At 35.4% G+C, this 21,678-nt stretch overlaps 1 protein-coding gene across 1 annotated transcript; it reads right to left on the minus strand.

The window, feature by feature from the left end:
- Nucleotides 1-3,073: 3,073 nt before the first annotated feature.
- On the minus strand, nt 3,074-21,150 carry LOC101216021 (protein transport protein Sec24-like At4g32640). Its single transcript, XM_004147145.3, has 25 exons — nt 20,990-21,150; nt 19,682-20,664; nt 18,386-18,616; nt 18,118-18,192; nt 17,891-17,989; nt 17,282-17,393; nt 16,828-16,955; nt 15,172-15,291; nt 13,496-13,576; nt 12,649-12,726; nt 12,452-12,544; nt 11,727-11,781; nt 10,884-10,960; nt 10,010-10,081; nt 9,819-9,902; nt 9,252-9,371; nt 9,086-9,154; nt 8,512-8,589; nt 7,376-7,514; nt 6,766-6,930; nt 6,222-6,367; nt 5,954-6,130; nt 5,220-5,308; nt 3,943-3,974; nt 3,074-3,564 (listed from the first exon to the last, which is right to left on the minus strand). Exons 2-25 carry the CDS (start codon nt 20,564-20,566, stop codon nt 3,452-3,454), a joined length of 3,318 nt encoding a protein of 1,105 aa, XP_004147193.1. The 5' UTR covers nt 20,567-20,664; nt 20,990-21,150; the 3' UTR covers nt 3,074-3,451.
- Between the last annotated feature and the right edge of the window lie 528 nt (nt 21,151-21,678).

A 21,678-nucleotide genomic window follows, 5' to 3' on the forward strand; every position in this document is an offset into this window, starting at 1 on the left:
TTTCGGGTGATCATATAGAGCACTTTTTAAGTATACATGGCTTCGAAAATTATCAAGTAAAAAGAGATATATGTTGGGATGGAAATACCTCCTTGATTCTTCTCTGTGAATAAGCTCCAAGCCAAGAAAAAGAAACATTGGAAGGAAGATAATGAAGTTTGAATCTTCAATAGAATTTGGTGATAATTCATAACATTGTTTTTGTCTTGGGGGTAATTAGAAGCTTTGACGTCTTGGTGACAATTCGCATTGCACAACTTGAGATAACTCAAAATATCTAAACTAGAATCATTCTAGATTAGACTGACTCACTACTTGATTTGACATTGTGTAGTACTTTGGACTTGAAATTGTGTTGTTGAGATGTTGGAAACAGTGAATTGTCTTGTTTAATTGAGTACCAAAATAAAATTTAACTGTACTCTAACATCATGTCCAATGATGTGACATCAAATAACATAAACAATGACGAGCAAGCGAGATTAAACAAGACAGTATACTTGAATCTTTCGACTTAGTAATTACCAAAGATCCCTGTAATGATTGAAATTTTAATGGTAGTTTATAGTACATGGGAAATAAAAGAAAAGAAAACCATGAAGAGACTTGTTGAAACGTGAAGGTCATTGTTATTTGGAAGAACCCTATTTTAACAAGAGGCAATAATAACGTTACAGCAGTACCAACAAAATGAATACGGTCATGATCATCTTCAATAAACATGATCCAATGTAGTTTTATCTTTCATTTTAAACAAGCTCAAAATGCATCTTTTAACCCAACCTTTAATTTTAAGGTTAAAACCACATACAATTATTAAAACCATAAGTTTAACTTTGCATTTTTTAGACCACTATTTTTTTAGTACAACAAATGTAAAGTGGAGAATTGAACCAGTTTACGTTTATACCACCTCTATTTGACAAAATAAGAAAAAGTAAACCGACTTTTATAAGGTGAAATACCATTCTTCGTAAGTACACAAAAACCATGAGAATTATTTGTTTCCATATCTAACCTTTCAAACCTTATACGAACAAAATATATACTTCAAAACAGTTCGTCTTCTCAATCTTAAAAACTCGTTTGTGTTTGTAAGTATTGGAATTTACGTCATAAAACTTGTAGTTTGTAATTTTAAATCATACTATATTCAATAAAGTTGTTATTGAAGAATTATTAGTATAATTGAATACTATAGTCTTGAATCCAATAAACTAAAGTTCAAAGACTATATTGAGTAAACTTGAATCAAGCTCGAATATATAGCCTAAACGATCTATAGTATATGAAAAATATTGGACGCCTTATTCTGGGGGACACTATGGATTCGACCTACTTTGTACTATGTGATCCTATGTAAAAAGTTTATACATAAGACCGAAACCATGAAATAGCCTCTTTTACGTCATAACATTATTTACGGTATAAATCTACTATTTCGATTATTGATGACTTTGGTAATTTAATTTTAATCTTGATCTAACTGCGAACTTTTGTTCACATGGAATTATCCTTAGATCTGTATAGGTGAGGCAGCTCATCAGCGATGACCCAATAAGCCTCTCATTCAAACGTAAGACCAGGTGGATAAATAGGGACATTGGGTGCAAAACGAAATTTACTCGTACCCATTATAGGTTTAGTAGATTGGTTGTTTCCTTAAGGATTGAATCCATGTCTTGAACAAAGGGTCACACCTTCTCATTGGCCTGAGTGGGATTTGGTTTTGTAGGTTGGAACTTAAACTAATTGTTCAATAGTATATCAGTGGGACTTAAGGAACAAGATGTAATTTCAGAGGTGAAAAGGTAATTTTGACCCAACTGAGATTACAAACAACCTGTGAAGAATTAACTTACTAATTATGGTTATATCAGATAAACACCAATATATCTACAGTGAGGGAAGTGCAACTATAAACTTTAGTGGAATGACTCGTTAGTTAACGAACGTTGATTAGCTCGGTCTAAAAAAGTTTAACAGTTAATCTCCGATTGTTGGAGTCCATGATCTATAGGCCCATTATATTCCCTGCTAGCTCATATGGAATTAACTTAGAACAATATTCTGGATTAGTTTGAATAATTCGAATTAGATAAGAAGAGAAAAATCAACAAGTATATATGATATAGTGGTAGGTTTTCAGTTTAGAAGCAAAACTTTATATTTAAATATAGAAAATATGAATGAGAATTCATATTTAAAAACTCATAAATGATGAAAATTGTCAAAGTTGTAAAAAGTCAAAAGATTGACTTTAAAATGTCAAACTTTGATCGGTCATAGATTCAAATCAATTTTCAAAAAAATGAATGCGGATTTATGATCGAGAGGTCAAAGTTAGTCAAGTCGAACAAATGGTAAAAAGTCAAAGTTTGACTTTGACTAAAAGTGTGAAAAGACAATTTTTTCCTTTTAACTAAAGTAAGTGAAAAAGTTAACATTTTGTTTAATAATCTCACTAACTTGTAGTGAGATATGTGATTGCATGTAACGTGGACACCAAGCCCACTAAAGGTTAGTGAACTATTGGTTAGTGGACTATGAGGTGTTGATTTCAATGAATCAACTATATGCAAACTTGCATGTAATTTATTTGTGAAAAAGAGAAAATTTCAAAGTTATAAAAACTTTTGGCTTTTGACAATTTTCACTTTTCCAAAAAATATTCACTACTATTATTAATCCCAAACCTCGGATAATTCCTTCCATTTTCCTACATACCTCTCTCTCAAATCCTCACTTATTTGAATCACTTATCAGGTCCCACTACTCGATTCTTAGTTCGAAGAATAACAAGTCAACTCTAGTGGTAGTTCGATTCGAGATCATGAGAGATATTTTGCTGCATATGTCTACTGCTTTTCATCGGTTAAATGAAATAATTAAACTTACTTTCATCTAATAACTTAAACTTTTGACTAAAAAAACTGAACGATCTGAAATCAATTTAAAAATCAAGTTTTCTTTCACAATGCCCATTAAAAGCTTAAGTTGTTTTTTCTTTTCTTTTCCTTCCCAGTCCCACCCAACTCACCTTAAACAAGTAATATTGGCTCATCCACATAAATTACTATAAAGAAGTCAATAAATCTATCATATATTATATATCGCATCCTGTCCCCAAGCGGTATTATGTTGAGAGAAAAGTAACAGGGTATTTTGGGTTAAAAAGGAAAAAATTGCTGTGAAGATAACAAATTTATCAAGAAACTATCCTGGTTGGGTTCACTACCAAAATCTTCCCTCAAACAAAATCCAAACAATAATTACCCATCAAAATTCACTCATCTAATTTCTTAAAGATATCGTTGTTCAATGCCGTTCATACCGAGAATTTCATTTCCACTTTGCCATGAGACTCTGGTTTCTTGTTAACGAGTTCCTCTGAAGCAGACGAACTGCAGCAGCAGAGGAAGATGGGAACTTGCACAACTGAAGTATAAGATCATGAGGAAGACATTTTTATCTGAATTTGTCGGTGTACATGAACAAGAAACTCGATGTATGAAGGGCCAGTAGAACTTTTATCTTCTATCATATTCGAAAAGAATAGCATCCCTGGAGAGGTGAAGACCAAAAGAATAAAGTCACCTCAAACATCTAAATATACACAATGAATCCAAACAAAACTAGCACCATATACTTTTTAAGTTCGAAAAAAATTACGAAATAGCCATTCATAAAAAAAATGAAAAATAATTGGGTGTCTCCTAGGCTGCAATTATCTTTTTGCAGTCCACCATGTTGTCCAACCATAATTACCAACAAAAAAACCTTTTATTTTATTTTATTAAAAAAAAAAGGTTTCAGAGTTCTCCACTACATGGTTGACTAATTGGCATGGACTAAAACAAAATAGATGCAACTCAGAATGGACATGAGTATTGCTAAAAAGATATGCTCAGCTGGGGGCAGAGAATTGGGATAAAACAGTACCTGATTGGTCTCCTTTCTTGCACAACCTCAAGCTGCAAAAAGAAGGGGGTAAATGTTAATCAAAACTATAAAGAAGTAGATGAAAAAGGAAATTTAAGCACCTTAATAAATTAATTTGCTTCACTAAATAGGGGGCAGTTTTCGGAGCCCATGGAAGTATTGACCAACTCTTCCATCATGCACCAAACCAAAATAGTAATGGTGAGAGTAACATATTTTGGGAGGAAAGGAGAGAGTTTCCCTCATGTTTTTATTTCAATCCAAGCGGCCTTGTATGGGTCAAAGTTTATTCCTACCTTTTTTGGTAGAATATTCCTCTTGGACATTTTTCATTTATGTGAATCAATTGAATTACCCTTGGATCTGGCATCCTTGTTGAGTATCATTCAATACATTACTGTTTTTGTGTACAAGGACAAAAGAAATTTTATGCAAGTTATTTTTCGAGCATGTCTTTAGACAGATTTTTCCTGTTGGATTAGTGAATACTGTTAGCAACCAAAGCCACCTGAAGAGTTTCAACTCTTGCTAAGGGCCCATTGTGATTTTTATGCAAGTTTTTGAAGCCATAGATCCCGATTTGAAATATGGGTTTGTGAATTTCATCCGGGATTCAGGTGCCTAAAGGGTCCAACTCCTTATTTGAGTCCCAGATAAATTAACACATAGGGCTGCCTTCAGCGCTCAGAGCATATACCAATTCACATTTATATCCCTACTGTGGAAGCTCAATAGATGACTTTGGTCACCTATTCTTGCATTTTATAGTGTCTCAAACATATAGCCATTCATGTAGCTAGTAAAGAAACTTGTGACCTTGAGAGATTTACTAGAATATTTTTCTCTTGAGATATTAGTACAAGGCAAAAGGAAGGTTGGGACCAGCTTGCTTCAACATTGGCAATTTGCTGGGGTGCTTATGGAAAGAAAAATAGCTGGGTCTTTAGGGATAAAACTATTGGTGCAGACAATTGTTAGAGGGTCATTAAAGATGACCTACACGGTTAAAGATTTCTCTGCATCTTCATCGTTGTTTTCTTGTCCAGAGCTTTGTAACATTCCTCTCCTTTTGATTTTGAAAGATAGGACCTTCATTTGACCACCATTATCTATCATTATAGTAGGCTATACCCTACGTCCCCTCCTTTTGCATTCATTCATTTAGGCTAAATGTATATCTCCCCCAACAAACACAAAAAAATGGATCCAAAAGTTTAAAGAAGTAATAAATAATGATGAATTTATGATAAAATGCACAAGTATTATATGAGTCTTACCGTAGGTAGGAACATCTTTGACGTCGTATCTCATTCATCAAGTCATTGAGTTTCTTTGATAGAGGATTGTCGTACTGCTGCAGCACAGACTGAGCAAGTGGCAGATTTAAAAGACATTAGATTCCATCCAACATATGAATCCAATTAAGACATCACATGCATACACAATTTATTAAGTTCGCAGCAATTTTATATACCAAACCATGATAAGAAAAAAAAATAACAGCAGTTCTCTTTTCCCTCTATCATCATCTCCTTTCTAGAGTCAATGGCCAGATATTGTTTTCCTTCATCTATATATATACATATAGATAGGAAACAATAACTTCATTGATGCGATGAAAGAGCACCTATCCAATGGATTACAGAAAACCTCTCCAATTGGTCATAAGATTAGTTAAACTATAGTTACAAAAAGAGGAGATCAATTTAATTTTACACCAACTCAGATATAAGAAAGTTAAAGAAGTGAGAAATGTTATATTTTTTTGTAAAACCAAGTGAATTTGTGTTCTACATGATCTTTCCTGGCTACGTGATTTAAAATGAAAAACTCTGTGAGCAGTACTAACAATAATACCCATGCCTAGGTGCGCGCCCGAGTGTGCCTTTCCAAACACTGGGCTTACCTCCCCTTTTATAATCCCATTCAATCAATAAAATTGTTTCTCATCCCATAAATAAATAATATGCATATTTAACATGCTTGGCAAGTCTGCATAGTAGAGTAATACCTGAGCCGGAATTTCGTCAACTGAGGAAATACCAAATAACTGCTGCAGTATGTCTCTATCAACCAAGTTCCCAACATATACTAAACAATCTTCACCATTCTCAAGAAGATAAATTCCCTCTTCGCTCACATGCTCACTGGAAAGAGGAATTGGAGTACCGGGAGTTGAATCACCATCCTGTCAACAAAGAGGAATTAACACCAACCGAGAACAGTGCACCACTGAGAAAGAAAACAAACAAAATATATGAACAAAGTGAAAGTCATACCTCCGTATCAAGGTTATGTATAGCCAACATTCTAGGATAGACCAAGGGAACAGCCAGAGGAATTGGGAGGGAAGAAACATGGTTGACCCAAAAAGATCGATCATCAATTCTCCCTTCAGTTCTCAAACCTGTACTTTTTATTAACGCTGAAAGAATCCAATAGAATAATATCATTGATCCCCATCCATGTACCAAAATTTATCAGCACAAATATGCTTATACTTTATTCTTATGCTTATGAACAGATAACTGAATTCTCTCCATTCAACAAATTCAACTAAATATCTTAGTTAAATCCCATATTCTCCAATTTCCCAAGATGATCCAAAGATTATTAACTACCAAGTCTTTATCAAGATGCTCCTGTGTGTTCTCCAGATAGTATTATTTATTGGTGTACGAGTTCAGAATTAATGCACAAAAAAAATATAGTTTGTAAAACCTAATAAGGAGAAAATGGATTTTAAAGCAAAGAAACTTTCTGATATATGTGCAGAAAACCGTGGGTCAATTAGATACATTATTGTATGGATAAAATACACACCAATGGTATAAAGTGGCAGTAGCTTTAGAGCCTCTGGCAGGATGAGTTGTCCAGATGATGATACTGTTGCACAATACTTGCGGTATGAAAGCAAAACGTTGACACAAAGATTTGTAATACGTTCTCGAATTTGCAGGAGTGGAGATGAAGGAACTTCATTTGCCGCTACAAAAATTAGACAAAAAAGTAAAAACATAACGCTGATGCAACTAGAGAACTCATATTGAAACAAATATTAAAGGTTGCATATAGCATTGAAAGGGCAAAGTATGAAATCGATTCCAGTGACATTAAAGTTTGTTCATGCGAAGATTATATGTCATCTGACGACAATCAATCAACTATGAGGAAGTGTAGATGTGAGACCTTTTCTTTTTTTGAAAAGGAAGGAAACAAGAACTTCTATTGAAAATAAATGTAAATGTGAGACCAATGATAATGGCAGCAAGTAGCAACAGTTTCTTATTCCCAAAAGAAAAGAAGAAAAAGAAGAAAACTTTTTTTTAGAAGGAAATGAGAGAAAAAAAAGATAATTACAGCAACAAACTGCAAAAGAGATTTATTAAAACAAAATTGAAAAAAAAAAAAAAACCCAAGAAAGTGAAGATACCTTGCTTCAGAAAACATGCGAACTGAGTGTCCAAGTCAGCTGATCGGAAGAGATTATTCAGCATACTGGTGCAAGGTAGAGATAAAGTGGAGACACGAATTCTCCTCTGACCAAATACTGTAGTGTAGAGTAGCGCACACTACAATAGTAAAATAATATAAATGAAATGTGTAATAAATCATTCAATCTTAACCAGAAGTTTCAATTTAATGATAGAATAATAGTGCAAAAATATCATTGCAATGTATATGTTCCCTAAAAAAGACAATAATAATAGTGCAAAAATATGGTTAAAACAAGACAGCCACTATCTCAACTACAATTGCTGTCTTAGGCATGAGTACAGATTAGATATGTCTCTTCCAATTCTTTAATAGCATCATCATGAAATCCAATCCCTTGGAGCAGCACATGTTCTTCCACTAAAGAGAAGTGGAATGAGAAAGTACAGACAATAAATTTCTAAGATGACATGCATTAAACACATGACAGAGTGGATTGGGATTTTTAGAAAAAGTAATGAAAAAGAACTTCGACGCAGGATATTGTGTTATATTGGCCAGCCTTTACAGCCTCCCCACTTTGAAGTCCTTGATCATCAGGACTTCCGGATCAGCCCTCTGCTTCAAACAGCTTTTTGCTCAATCAATCAAGGCTTATTCTTCTTTGTTCTCAGCCTTCTGCCTTTGATTTATGATTTTTCTTTGGACAGATTCTTTTTATCATTTTGTTTGGCTTTGTATTTGTGGCTTTATCTTGTTTTGTCGCTTTTTGGATGTGTTGAGGGTGCTAAGGGGGTGTCAACCTAGTTGAAATGTCCGGACGTGCCTGCTAATCCTCCCTCCCTCCTATTGCTCTTTGTATAACCCTCACGTACATTGAGTTTTGTCTCTTTATTTATATTAATAATAGTGAGGATCGTATCCTTTTAAAAAAAAGAAACAAGATAGACCAAGAAGACCCATTTTTTGTGTATTGGTTCAATCCATTTTTTTCTTAAGACCTTCTGACGTCATGGGCAGTTGGAACACTATATTCATAATTCTTTTACGTATCAACACCTATAACATTGAAGGACAGGTCTTTTGATGGGGGTTGGGGGGAGAAGGAAAAAAAAAGGAGAGACAAAAACACACCTGGAATGCACATTCCGAGCCATCCTGTAACTTGTCATCATGTTTTAAAGTTACCATTATAGTCTTGTCACAATCAATCTGTAACAAAGAGGATCATGGACCATGTTAAGACAACCACCATAAACAACAAATCAGCACATAGTTTAATAGCAACAAAGAAATAATAGCATCATGCTGATACTCAACAACTATGGGAGAGAGTTAGCGAACATACAAAAACTAATACTAACAAAACCAGCTTAGTCTACCCCCCTCTGAATATACTACTTTGATGTTTCTTATCAAAGAAAAACAACCAGTTCAATGAAAGTGAAAAGGTACAAGTCCTAAATAAATAAAAGAATGAAAAGTTGATCCTACCTTGTAAGAAACAAAGAAATGAAAATTTGCAAAATAGAGGGGAAGCATTGAAGTACATAATTGTAGCACATGCTAGACTTCTTTAAACCTTACTTCACACAGGATGACATCAAGGACAAGTTGGCTCTATCGAAAACAAGACTGGTATAGATCGCTGACTATTCTAAAGACTTATTTCTTATTTTATACAAGTAACATTTAGAAACTAGCATACCCCAGGTAAGTCAACATCGGTAGGGATGCGTTTGCAAAAATTTCCATGGTACTCTTGTACTTGAATTCCCTGAAAAAGGATAAAATTACTACACATTCAAAAAATAAAGAAAATAAAAGCCAGGCAATCTTTCTTGACAAAAATGAAAGTCAACCAAAAATAATACCTGGCTGCATCTAACACGCATCACAGCCTCAAAACCTTGAGGCCTTGTGATATTCCATCTAAGATCGTTATAGAGCTTGGCTGGATCAGAAAGAACTGAGAAGGGGTAATAATAATATACCTGTCACACAGTAGATAACCAATTAGGTAGGGGAATGGTTAAAAAGAAAGTTCCGCCTTGCTTTAGGAGGTTTAAAGGAACAGTTAACAAGAAAAGATTCAAAAATCAATAATCAAACGCATTATTTGATCCTGTTTAAAACTGAAGTTACAAGAACTCAACCAGAAATATGATACTATATAGATTAATGACTCAAAGAGGTCGTGTAATAGAATGCAAAGGACATGAAGTATGAAGAATAAAGGGGGACTTGAGAAAATTCTGTTTTAACATTTTTTTACTTGTTAACTGAAAGTAAGAAAGAGACTAACAGCCAGATGTGTAAAGACCAACCTCCAAACCATCCCGAGATAACATGAGAATCCCCATCAACAGAAAATGCAGGATTATATTTTAAGGCTACCTAAAATATATATCTCTAGAGTTACCAAAAACGAACACTCATACCTGGCCCCCAGTGGTCCTTGCAATGACAGAAATAGAAGCAATATCAATGTAATTCTGGGTAGTGAGGAACACGTCAACACAGACCTAGAACAATAGTGGAAGAAAAGAATGGAACGTAAAGCTCTGACCTTTGCCAGCAGATAAATCCTTCCATATATCAATGACAACATGTAATAAAATATCACAATAACCTGATACTCGGCCAATTCAATTGCCATTGTCTTGTAAGACATGTCAGCTGGTTGTAGTAATTTGTGAGCCTCCTGAAGAAATAAAAATGTTTTATGAAAATGAAGGATTTCAATTTTCAATTAATCATAAAATGTACTTTAAACTTCTACACTGAACAGTGGTATACTAATGCGTGAAACAAAGAACGATGAAGTAAAACAAAACAAACTGACCAATATATGGTGAAAAGTAACACAAGGGGTAGGATTAATCCTTGATTGCAACCTTTATGTTTCTTTTTCTTTTTTGGAAAAGCAAACGAGACCTTTCATACACACAACCTTTATGCAGTTGTAAATAACGCTGAACAACACAGTAATGATTAAGCAAAAACTGATTCCACTGGCAACCACAACCAGAAAGCTTTAATTCATACTTAGAAAACCATAAATTTTATATGTTGCTGGTTATCTTATATGTCATTTCCTGGGTGAAGAACCTTTACACTCTAAAGCAAACTGGTAGTAGTAACATTGTTCCAAGAAATAAAGTTTATCTATTTTTTTTTTAAGGGAAACAAGTCTCTTTTATTAAAAATAAATGAGACAAAAGCACACAGTACAAGAGGATTATACAATGAGCGAAAGAAAAATTAGGATCAATAGACGCACCCGGACATCTCAACTAGGTTGACACTCCCTTAGCATTCTCACCATATCCAAACAAAACTAAGAAAAGACCTGTTGACTGAGGCTACCATACTATTTCAACCACATGGTAAACTGTGAAGGATCCACACACCCAGACCAGATCCCAATAGAACATTTGTACAACCGGTGACTTTCCTTCAAACTGATAATATTATGCTCCTAGTGTCAAAGTTCAGAAGAATACCTTGTCCCCAGAAGAAATATTTGTTCTCCCTTCAGCCTCCCTGGCAGAAAGAGCTCCAATACCAATTGATGGCAAGACTGTATTTCACAAAAAGTAACTAAATTAGGAAGAAAGCAAAACAACTAGGTGGTGCTAAACAAGAAAAGATGTAGTCATAACAAAAGCTCAGCTGCTTACTACTGATTAATTGGATTCAAACAACAGCATCATAAATAGGTTAACTTATGTACCACTTTCTCATCAGTATTATAGAAAAGGTTCTCTAATAAAACTGACCTGTTTCTTTTCTCCCCCAAAAAAATGCAGGAAGGAAAGTAGCATAAAGTCAATTGTTGATGGGATATTCGCATTACACCCATAAAAAAAAACTAACTTGTGAAGATAAAGATTTAGGAGAACGATAGGACTTAGATACTAGTGAGCAAAGAAATGAGAAAGAACAAGCTATTTTCATATCGCCAATTTCTGTACCACATTCTGAAAAATATATTAAACTAGATGCACAAATCATGCCAAAATCCCAATACAAGAACTCCAGTCACACAAATGAAAATTTGAAATATTATGCAGCTCAGCTAAATGAAATTGGTAATAGGCATGGATACGTAGTGCCAAGAAAAAATGAAGCCCTTCTCTCATATGTGACTAAATTTTGCACATCATTCAAGTGCCCATGCCTAACTTGCTCACGACACTCTTATCCAAGGTAACATCTCCAGTGCATGAATAGTAGTAAGAATTTTTATGTTGTATTCATGCTAAAGAAAACAAAGAAAAAAAAGAACAAAATAAGAGGCAAGCAGCAATATGTTCTCGATAAAAGAATATGTAATATGAACTTGCCTGACTGGAATACCAAAATCTTGCCTCCAGTATTTTTCATGGCCATGAAAGCTGCCTAAAAATAGGTAGAGAAAATTATTATCAGAATATAAAGTAGAGTTTTATTTTCAAGAGATGCTTTCTATTTATTAACCTAGAAAGCAAAATTCTGAGCTGCATGGAAAAAAAGTATTACGAGTAAAAGCAAAATCTAACTTTTGCTACTGAATCAACTGTTGCAAGAGTCTAGCCTATACGATAAGTGAAACCCAGCCAATACTTTTTGAAAAACCTGAAGAATATTGAGCAATCAGCACCACACATCTACTCGTCCACTACACTGTCACGTAGCAATAAAATAAACGCCAAGTTCTCTTTCATCTTATGGAATTGGTTCTATCATTGATCTCAGCATATCCTTTGAACACAGTGACATATCAATGCAAGGTACATGGGATGGGATACTTTCTAGGCGATGTTTTTTAGATTCTTAAGCTAAGCACATTCTAAAGCCTTGTTTATCTTTGTTGAGTTCCAAAATCTTTCTTCATTTTATTACTAACAAGTGGAGGGTCTACCAGTCAACCTTTTGTATAGGTGGTTTAGGGGACTTTTAGGCTGGCTTTTTTCTCTCTACTATAATTTTGCAACTGCCCTTTCTTTATCCGGAGACATTTTTGTTCAGAGAATGAAAAAAAAAAACAATTGCAGAGTAGTCAATGATCATAGAGCAATGGATAACATACTTTGATTGCAGCACCAAAGGCTGACTCGGTGGTTCTATTACTCTGAAACATTGTTGGAATATTATCAAGCAACAAGTCCAAATGTTGGCGGCACTATTCCCACAAACAAGAAGTGACATTAATAAAAAAAATGGAAGGTAAAAAAATAAATCTAATGATTGACATTATCAAAATCAAATATTTTGGAGAAAGCTAACCTCTGAAAGTTGAACAATGACATCAGATTCCAGAGGAGTATAAACATCTTGTACATCAGGGACTATGAGCATCAAAGGCTGAAAGAAAGAAATAAAATGGACATCAATAAATAAATAAATAATCAGAGACTATTAGTAAGCGTTCCTAATAAGAACCATATACTCTCAAAGAAGCAACTCCCCAAAGATTCCATCAAGGTCAAGAGCAGGGATTGTCAAATGGTCCTAGGATCGAATATCTACTTTACTGGATGACACTTACATTAAATTTTGTACAATTAGTTATAGCTCTTCATAATGTTACTGGAACTACGATTACCTACTTTGACCTGGAAGTAGTAGTATAGTGTCAGTCAACTGTCAAATTAGTATTGACCAGATCAGGATTGCTGGGTTTCAGAATTTAGTTTTAGCTGTGTATTTTAGGAGGAGGGGGGGGGGAACCTGTATGGACAGAAGACCAGGTGAAAATTTGATCATTTTTGCCTTTCTGGGATTTTCTCTTTTACAAGCATCGGACCAGATAGAAGCTTAACCACTCAAAAATGGGCACATGCAGTAGTGCTCATGGCTAATCGCACCTCAGGGGTTTCGCCTATCCAAGGCTAGGTTTCAAAGAACAATGTTGATTTAAATGTTCCAAAAATAATTTAATTACAAGGAGCCAGAAGCGCAACAAATGTCACTAAATTGACTATACTACTTTTCCATCTATTTTTTGATATGATTAGTTTCTTTTCCACTAATCTTCCAGATAACAGTTATTACATCCACCAACAAGATGCCTTCCTGGTACATCAAAAGAAATGCCTAAAATGGAGATAGATAACAATGAATGAAATGTGACCTGTTGTAATGCACGTTTAAGATTGTAAAAGTGAATTGTTGTATCAAATGTAGCAATCCCGACAAATGTACGAGGACCTTCCTGGAACATCACAGTGTCATCAGTCATCTAGGATACTAAAATAAAGCTCATAAAAGCTGAAGCTGAATGAAACAGGGGAAAATCAAATTTTTGCCAAGATCATCAACGCACATTGTATTTGTAAACACCAGTTTAAGCCAAATCCAACATCCACACACACTAATACAGAAAGGGAAAAGGCCAGAAAACAATGATAAATAACACTCTAAAGGAGGGAAAAGCAAATTATTCAGAAAATATAAACAATCAAAACAAATAGAAAACCTTCAACCTCAAAGTCCGTGCTTAATTTTCACATGGGACCCAATTTATCAAGGGGCGGTTGATAGCAGAAACATTTAGAGTAAAAGATTGTTGGATTGCATAAAAAGTTTACTAAATTTCTCACAGCATTTAGATTATTGTAATAAGTCCAATTAACAAAAATGGCAATCCATGATGGAAAATACAATGTATTCACTTAAAGGAGACAAGATAAACCCCAAGAGAACAATATAACAATTAAGCATAGGTTGGATTGATAACTGCATCAGAAGATGAGACAGGCAACCTTTGCAACGGTCCAAAGTTTAATTGCATAAACCAAATGTTAAACTTAAGAAACAAAAAAACAAAAATCTAGTGCTCACAAACTGATACAACAGTTCACAACACCTAGGAATTAAAAGTTTAAACAGTACAAAATTGATAGTAAAAAAGAGACGCAAAGTCAAGTTCTTTTCTTCTTTTTTTTTTATGTTCTTTTTTTAGTGAGAAACAAATTTCATTAATAAATGAGCTTTTTAATTGAAACAACTTTCATTGAGAAAAAATGAAAGAATACAAGAGCATACAAAAATGTCAACCCAACAAAACACCCCAACTACAAGAAGGGGGTCCCACTAAGTAAAATGTTACCAATGGAATAGTTACAAAAGGTCTTTGAAATCGAAGCCCAAGGGAAAACTTGAAATCTAACCAAAACTAGACCTCACTAAGATCCCTTTCCCTACCATGAAACACCCTATTGTTCCTTTCCCCCCAAACATCCCAAATAACAGCACACACCCCAGCCAACCACAAAAATTCATGCCCCAGTTGATAAATGAGCTTAAAAGGCTCCCATCAGCTCAAGGTGAGTAACAATAGTTCATACACCAATTGGACATATCAAAGATGATTATTATATTACAGCAGTTTCAGTTTATGGAAGACAAGCGGACTTGCAAGAAATTGCTCTTTCACAATATAACCAACACAATACTATTATTTCAGATTAGTTCAAGTAGTTATATGGTTTTGTTTAACAAAAAGAGAACTTTTCATTGATGCAACAAAAAGAGAATAAAACTCAAACTAAAATGATACAAAATAGTTAATTTAAATAGATGCGCCTGTGAGCATGGGTGTGGGGTGGGGTGGGGTGGGGTGGGGTGGGGTAAAGGGTAACGTGATACCGATGATTTATGGTCATGCATCACACATATACTGCAAGAAAGAAAAAGTTCATAAATCCTTGTAAAAACAAGTACCAATACCACAGAATACCATTGACAGCTATTTGTTATACAGAAATTCAGGCATAAATAATGTACCCAATCGAATGTAGAACTTACTGGAAGATCAGCAATAACTTGACTAATTGCACTGCACGCTGCAGCAGTTGCACCAGTTTGTATAGCATTCATGGATACATCGATGAGGAAAAAATAAACAGCTGGCATTGGATCACGCACCTGAAGTAAAAGATGCAAAGGAAACAGTAGACATAAATATTTATATGCATGTATAGACACAAGTGCTTGGAGTTAAGAGACCAAAAGAGCAGGAAAAAAATATCCTGCTTAGCTCTCAAGCTCAGTTCCTTTTATCTTTTTCTTTATCAATAAAATAGAAACTCATAGATCAATAGAATAAGCTAGAGAAGAGTGAAAGTCCAACCCCGGAAGGCAAGAGTTATTAGGACACCTTCCAAAAAGCCAAAGATATCAAACCATTTAGAGAATAATTACAAAAATCTTTGTGAACACAAAGAGGGGCCAGAGAGGGCATAGTTTGACTTTGGTCCATAAAGGAGAAGGTGTAAATGGAAGGGGAAAAAACCCCTCAATCTACCTTACAATAGGTGTGATTTTTCTCAAACCATGCGCACAACACAAAAAGGATAGGAAAAATCTGGTCTCTGGGAAGAGCAGCTTTTTCACAAAAGGTGGAAAACTCAATCTTATCAGATCAGTGTTGAATGGCATCCAAAACTACTTTCTCCCATTCAGAGTACCTTGTTCAGTTTTTAAGAGTAACGAGAAGCTCATGAGTGGCTTTTTGTGGCAAGGTTGATGGAGGGACCCACCTTGTGAGCTGAGAGGTAACTGGAAAACCTGTGAAATTAGGAGGTCTAAAACTAGGGAGTTACAAGATTCGTTACAAACCCTTGTTGGAAAAATAGCTTTGACATTTCCCCTTGAGCCTAATACCCTCTAGTGGAGGATCATTGAAAGTAAGTATGAATCTTATGGAGTACCTACTTCAGTTTGTAAGAGTATCGAAAAGCTCATGAGGGGCTTTCTATGGAAAGGGGTTGATGGAGGGGGGACCCACCTTGTGAGCTGAGGTGTAATTGGAAAACCTGTGAACTTAGGAGGTCCAAAACTAGGGAATTAAAAGATACGTTACAAACCCTTGTGGCCAAATAGCTCTGACATTTTCCCTGAGCCTAATACCTTCTAGTGGAGGATCATTGCAAGTAAGTATGAATCTTACCGCTTTGAGTGGTTATCCGGTGGGATTAAGGCACATACATAGGAATTTGTGGAAGGATATCACCCTCGAGTTCCCCTCTTTTTTTCCCATTTAGTCCATTTTGTTTGTGGGGGAGGGAAAGGAAAGTTTTTTTTTGGGAGAAGCATTCCACTCTGGTAAGCACAAATCATGTCACTCATATTATAAATTTGTCTACATCTAAGCCAGTTGATAATCTTTGGAGTACATAAAGTATAATACTTGATGGTGTACCAATCACAACAAATTCTTTTGTAATTATAGCCTCCTAAAGATTTTGAATGATTGGAAAGCTTAAATTGCTTAGTTTCTGTTGGCAAGGGTTTCCTTATCCACTGGCCTTTAGACTAGTTCTCTCATCTTTTAGCTGTTTGTTTCTTACCAATAAAAAGAAAAGAGTAAATTGGTCTACGTGATTAAAAAAACAATAACTAAACAGCCAGGATAAGAAACAAAATCCACGCTAACAGAGTATCATAAACCAACTACCATACCATGTATTCCTTAGAAGCAACAAATTCTACTGTTCCCCTACACAGTTCAGGCCTTTCATCAGCATCTCTTCTTCTACCATCAGGACCAAGATTACAGTGGTATTCACGAGGAGTCTCATCAGTAAAACCTGAAAAAGGAATGACATAGAGCGTTTAAGTCACCACCTACAGAAGAAATGACAAACAGAATTCCACATATGCAAGACATCATTTGATATCCGATAAAAATCAGTATCGTGTATTTTATAAAAGCTAAATAAGGAGGTGACAGGAAGAAAAAAATCCAGAAAATTACCAAGGGTGATATCACAAATCCAGAAAATAAACAAAGATGGTAATTAAACCTAGTTTCAGATATTATGAATCATAGTCCCATGTCAATCAAGCAATAAATGTCCAAGAATTAAGAAAATGAAAATATCCCACTAGCAAAAGTAGAAACATTTTTACTGACCACACAAATTACAGATGAATCGCCTTCCCTGATCGATGAACTTCATAAAAGGATTTATATAGCCTTTGCAGCGAGAACATCGGACGGGCCCACTTTCCCCAAAATCCACAACCTATAATATAAAATCCACTGAATAAAAACCCAAAAGATAGCAACAATATTCTCCAAGAAAATATAATAAGTTATAGAGCCAGTAAGAATGTATTGAAAAATTAAAAAATTGTTGCATAACAAATAAATTCATCAGAAGTTTGTCATTTTGCTGGATTATAATAGTTCATGGATTTGATAGTTGCTATACTGTTTAATTTGAGGTCCCAATTTCAAACCTTCGACTGAGCTTAATGTAACACTTGATGTCTGTCGCATTAGGGGCCTTAGGAAGGGTGGGTATGCCCCAAGTTTAGGAGAGTCAACTCCCCAGTATTTAAAAATAAAAAAAGAACAGAAAAAGGAAAACACAACTAAATTTACACTATTGTGCTGTTTTTTACAAGAAACAACACTCATTGATATAATGAAAAAGGAAAATGTTTAAAGGATATACTCTAAGTGTTATTATTACATTTTGGGTTTATAAAGTCAAACTCAAACGAATGCATTACATACTTGGATGGGCTCCTCAGAAGGATGGAGGAGAGCAAATGGTTGGACTAGCAAAGCTAATTGCATGGCTGATGTACTCAAAAGGTCAGCAGTGCATGGGATCTGAAAGATTGTGAAAAGTCAATGAACGTATGATATCAAGATACAGAGATTTCGCAAGGCAGCCATGAACTAGAATATTAAAGAAAGATAAAAAAGAGAAAATGATGAAATGAATACAAGTCATTCACCTGACCAATGGTGCACCTCATAAAACGTGGACTGCAATTCCCAGTGTCTCTCACAATAAACTCACTTGATGCAGGCTTCACAAAGTGTAAATAATGAAAATTGTAAAAATTAAAGCTTGAAAGAACCAAACACCAGCCGAAGTAAATGAATTTGAAATTCATGGTCATGCAACAACACTGACAGTAAAAAAAATCAATTGGACAAGAAATCAAAGAATGGAAAATTGAAAGGAGAACATGATTAACACCATCTATATCCAGATAGTACCGGGGGCAGATTGGCCTGGTTGTTTTGACGAGTGTCAAATAGGATGACTGATGAATTTGGGACCGGCCTTGGTATTTGATTTGGATCAATTTTTGATTGTGTGGCTGCAGGAGATCCGGTTTGACCAATAGCAGGTGAGATGGTAGTCATCGATTGATTAGGTGGAGGTGGTGGCATCCCAAACATTCTAGGTGGCTGCAATTGACCCGAAATAGGTGGAGGAGCTGGTGCCTTGTGTTCAAATAAGACAAACAATCAAGTTTTTTTTCCATATGAGAAACCCCGCTGTCGTGAAGAAAAATGAAATAACAAAAATATGGGCAAGACAGAAAGGAAGTAATACAGAATAGAAACATGCGGCTGTAAAAAAAAAACTGAAAGAAGTACATGACACAATGGACAACTTCTACCTCCTTCTTGCCCAGTGTTTTCTGTTTTTAAATAAATCAGTTGACAAATTATTGACTTTCAGCAGTTCAGGATAAATCCAATAACTCTCCTCACGTCTAAAGATAAGAGTTATATAGAACAGTAGGGGGTACCATATGAATATAGCTTGTAAAGTCTCTCTAATTCAATCCCCAAAAAAAACAAACATTGGTTTGTGACTTCAACTAACTAATACACATTACACAAACTCAACAACCTCTTTTTCCTTTCTTTTCTTGTTCTAGAACAAAAAAACAGAGAGCGATAAGCCTTAAATTATTGGGGATAAATTCCGTTTCATTGTGAACAAACTCAACAAGCTCTGTTTCATGATTTTCATTGGTGTAAATGTAAACGTCATTTTAATGTCTAGTCAACAGATTTGTTATAATGTACTTTTAGTGATTGGGAGTTTTGAGGCTCCCTGTAATCCATTCATCAATGAAATTTATTTTTCTAAAAAAATACAGTAAGGAAAAACAAGGCTCTCAAAAATTTGAACTTTTTTCAGAAAAAGAAACTGCATTCATACTTCTTCATAAGATAACGCGGTTATTTTACTTTTCAATAAATGAGCCCTTAAAAGTCAGATATCTATTTGAGAAGTAAATTTACAATCATCGTGCTAACTTACATCTACCCATTAAACTCAAATGAGTTTTAATTAGTATAATTTACTCAAACAATTGGATAATCTACCTATCAATTTCTAGAAAATGTAACTTGAACTTCCTAGAGAGACAGCAACAATACTTCAACTGACAAAATGCACATTACACAATTAAAGTTGATCATCACAGGATGCCTTTATCAGAATAATACAAAATGATTAATGCACGATAGTAACAAGTTAAGAATTCATGGTACCTGACCAGGTTGCATCGGCCATGATGGTGGTCCAAATGGGGAACCTGATGGTGGGGATACTCCTTGAGATGTTGGCTGAAATGGTGATGCCGGTTGTCCGGTAGGACCTGGTGGAGCAGAAAATTCAGAGCCACCTGGAACAGAATGCATAAATGGAGGCCGGACAGATGCTGTCATTGGTGGTGGACCTACAAATGGTGGAGGGCCTTGTGGTGCATTGACTGCTGGAGGAAAACGTGGCCCACCGGGGAAGTTGCCCTGTACAAATGCTGGAGGGCCATTACTTAACGTACCACTCTGAGCACTTGGGGGAGGTATGCTTGGGCTACTAACAGAAGGGGGGAAGGCTGCATTTGGACGTGCACCAAGTGGAGGAGCACCAAGTGGAGGCGTAACTGAACTACTGGAAAAACCAGAGGAAGGAACAGTGCCAGAAGGTGGCCTAAAAGCAGGTTGGCCTGGACCCCCAACGCCTGGTGGAGGTGGCCTAGATACTAAAGGAGACGGCTGTCCAACAGGCGGTCCACTGGGTCTCATTGGAGCCATGTTTGGAGGTAATGCAGATGGTGGAGGCACTGACGATGGAACATTAGGTCCAGTAATTGAAGCTGGGGGTGGACCTGGCCGTGAAAATTGAGGTGGCGCACCAGGCATCCCAGCTGGTTGGGGTGCTGAGGAAGGAAAAGGAGGCGATTGACCAAATGGAGGTCTGGGGAATGAATTGGGCATTGAAGGAGGTCGATTGAGATTCATATTATTAAAATTATCAGCTAAAGAACCAGGATTTGTCTGAGAATTGGGATAGTAATTAGGCGGTGGTGGAGGACCTTGATTGCTGTTGCTTTCATTGGGCCGAGGTGCCCCTGGAGGCACAAGAGCTGCCATTGATCAACCAGATTCTCAGAAACCAAACTTTCCTACGCCAATTCAATAGAATTTTTCTATACAAATACGCTCAACAGATTCAACAACCCAGATCAGCTCTGCAAGAACACACCAAATCAAAAATAAGAAAAAAGAATTCCCAAATCCTTGAACTCCCACAGAAATCTAACACAAACAAGATTCAATTCCCATATTCATTACACCCATTTCGCCTCCGTAAAAACCCAGAAGCCAATGACGAAATCGATGCGTATTCTCTCAATCGACCATCAAACAGATTAACAATAACGTTGAATCCGAAATTTCAGATTTCCAAGACGAAATTCAATGGAATTAAACGAACTTAACATTTACAAGATGAAATGAGGGAGAAGAATCAAAGATCCACGACATAAAACGAGAATCGTAGAGATGAAAACAAACCTGGTGGGTTGTTGATGCAGCGGCTAGTGGTAAGAACAAAAGACCCGGCGGCACCGGTAGACGAGGCCCGAAGTGAAAAGCGAAACGAAAACGTATGATGAGGCACATGCAACTATGAAAAGCCCGTGTGTACTGTATTGACAGCGTGTTTTCCTAACTATTTAATCAAATTACTTATATTACTATTGCATTAAATTGCCATTTACCATTTCAAGTCTTTGTGTGTTTTTGTTTGAGTTTGATTAAATTGCAAGTTTAGTCCTTTTATTATTTTCTTTTTTATTTCCAACTTTTAATAATATCTATTTCCTTTTATTTCCAACTTTTAAGAATCTCTAGCGTCTGGCTATTTTTGAAATGTTGTCTAATTGATTTTTCTTTTATATATAAATTTAAAGTTCTAACAGTTACTCATATATTAGTTATAAATTTGAAATTTATGTTTAATGAAAATGTAAACCTTAAATCGTTTATCTATTAAATTTATGAATTTTAAAAAATATTAAGTAATTTTGTAAATATGAAAAATTAAAGCACACTATTAGAATCCATAATAGGGTGTACATTGGTTTTGGTGTCGATTTTTGAAGAAAAACCACAACAAAAATCAACTATAAAAATGTTGAAATTTTTTACTATCAACAAGTTAGTTTCGTGATTTGTTTTATCAAACCTAAGATCAATGAAAA

This window comes from Cucumis sativus, chromosome 2 (genome assembly GCF_000004075.3).
Source record: "Cucumis sativus cultivar 9930 chromosome 2, Cucumber_9930_V3, whole genome shotgun sequence".
Lineage (NCBI taxonomy): Eukaryota > Viridiplantae > Streptophyta > Magnoliopsida > Cucurbitales > Cucurbitaceae > Cucumis > Cucumis sativus.

Bases quoted from the DNA above. Each gene is read 5' to 3' on its own strand.
- LOC101216021 (XM_004147145.3), bottom strand. From the start codon at position 20,566: ATGGCAGCTCTTGTGCCTCCAGGGGCACCTCGGCCCAATGAAAGCAAC. The intron at 18,617-19,681 runs GTACCATGAATT...TTTGAACACAAG, and splicing joins GGCCGATGCAACCTGGTCAG to GCACCAGCTCCTCCACCTAT. The intron at 9,903-10,009 runs GTTATTGTGATA...CTATTGTTCTAG, and splicing joins TTGAATTGGCCGAGTATCAG to GTCTGTGTTGACGTGTTCCT.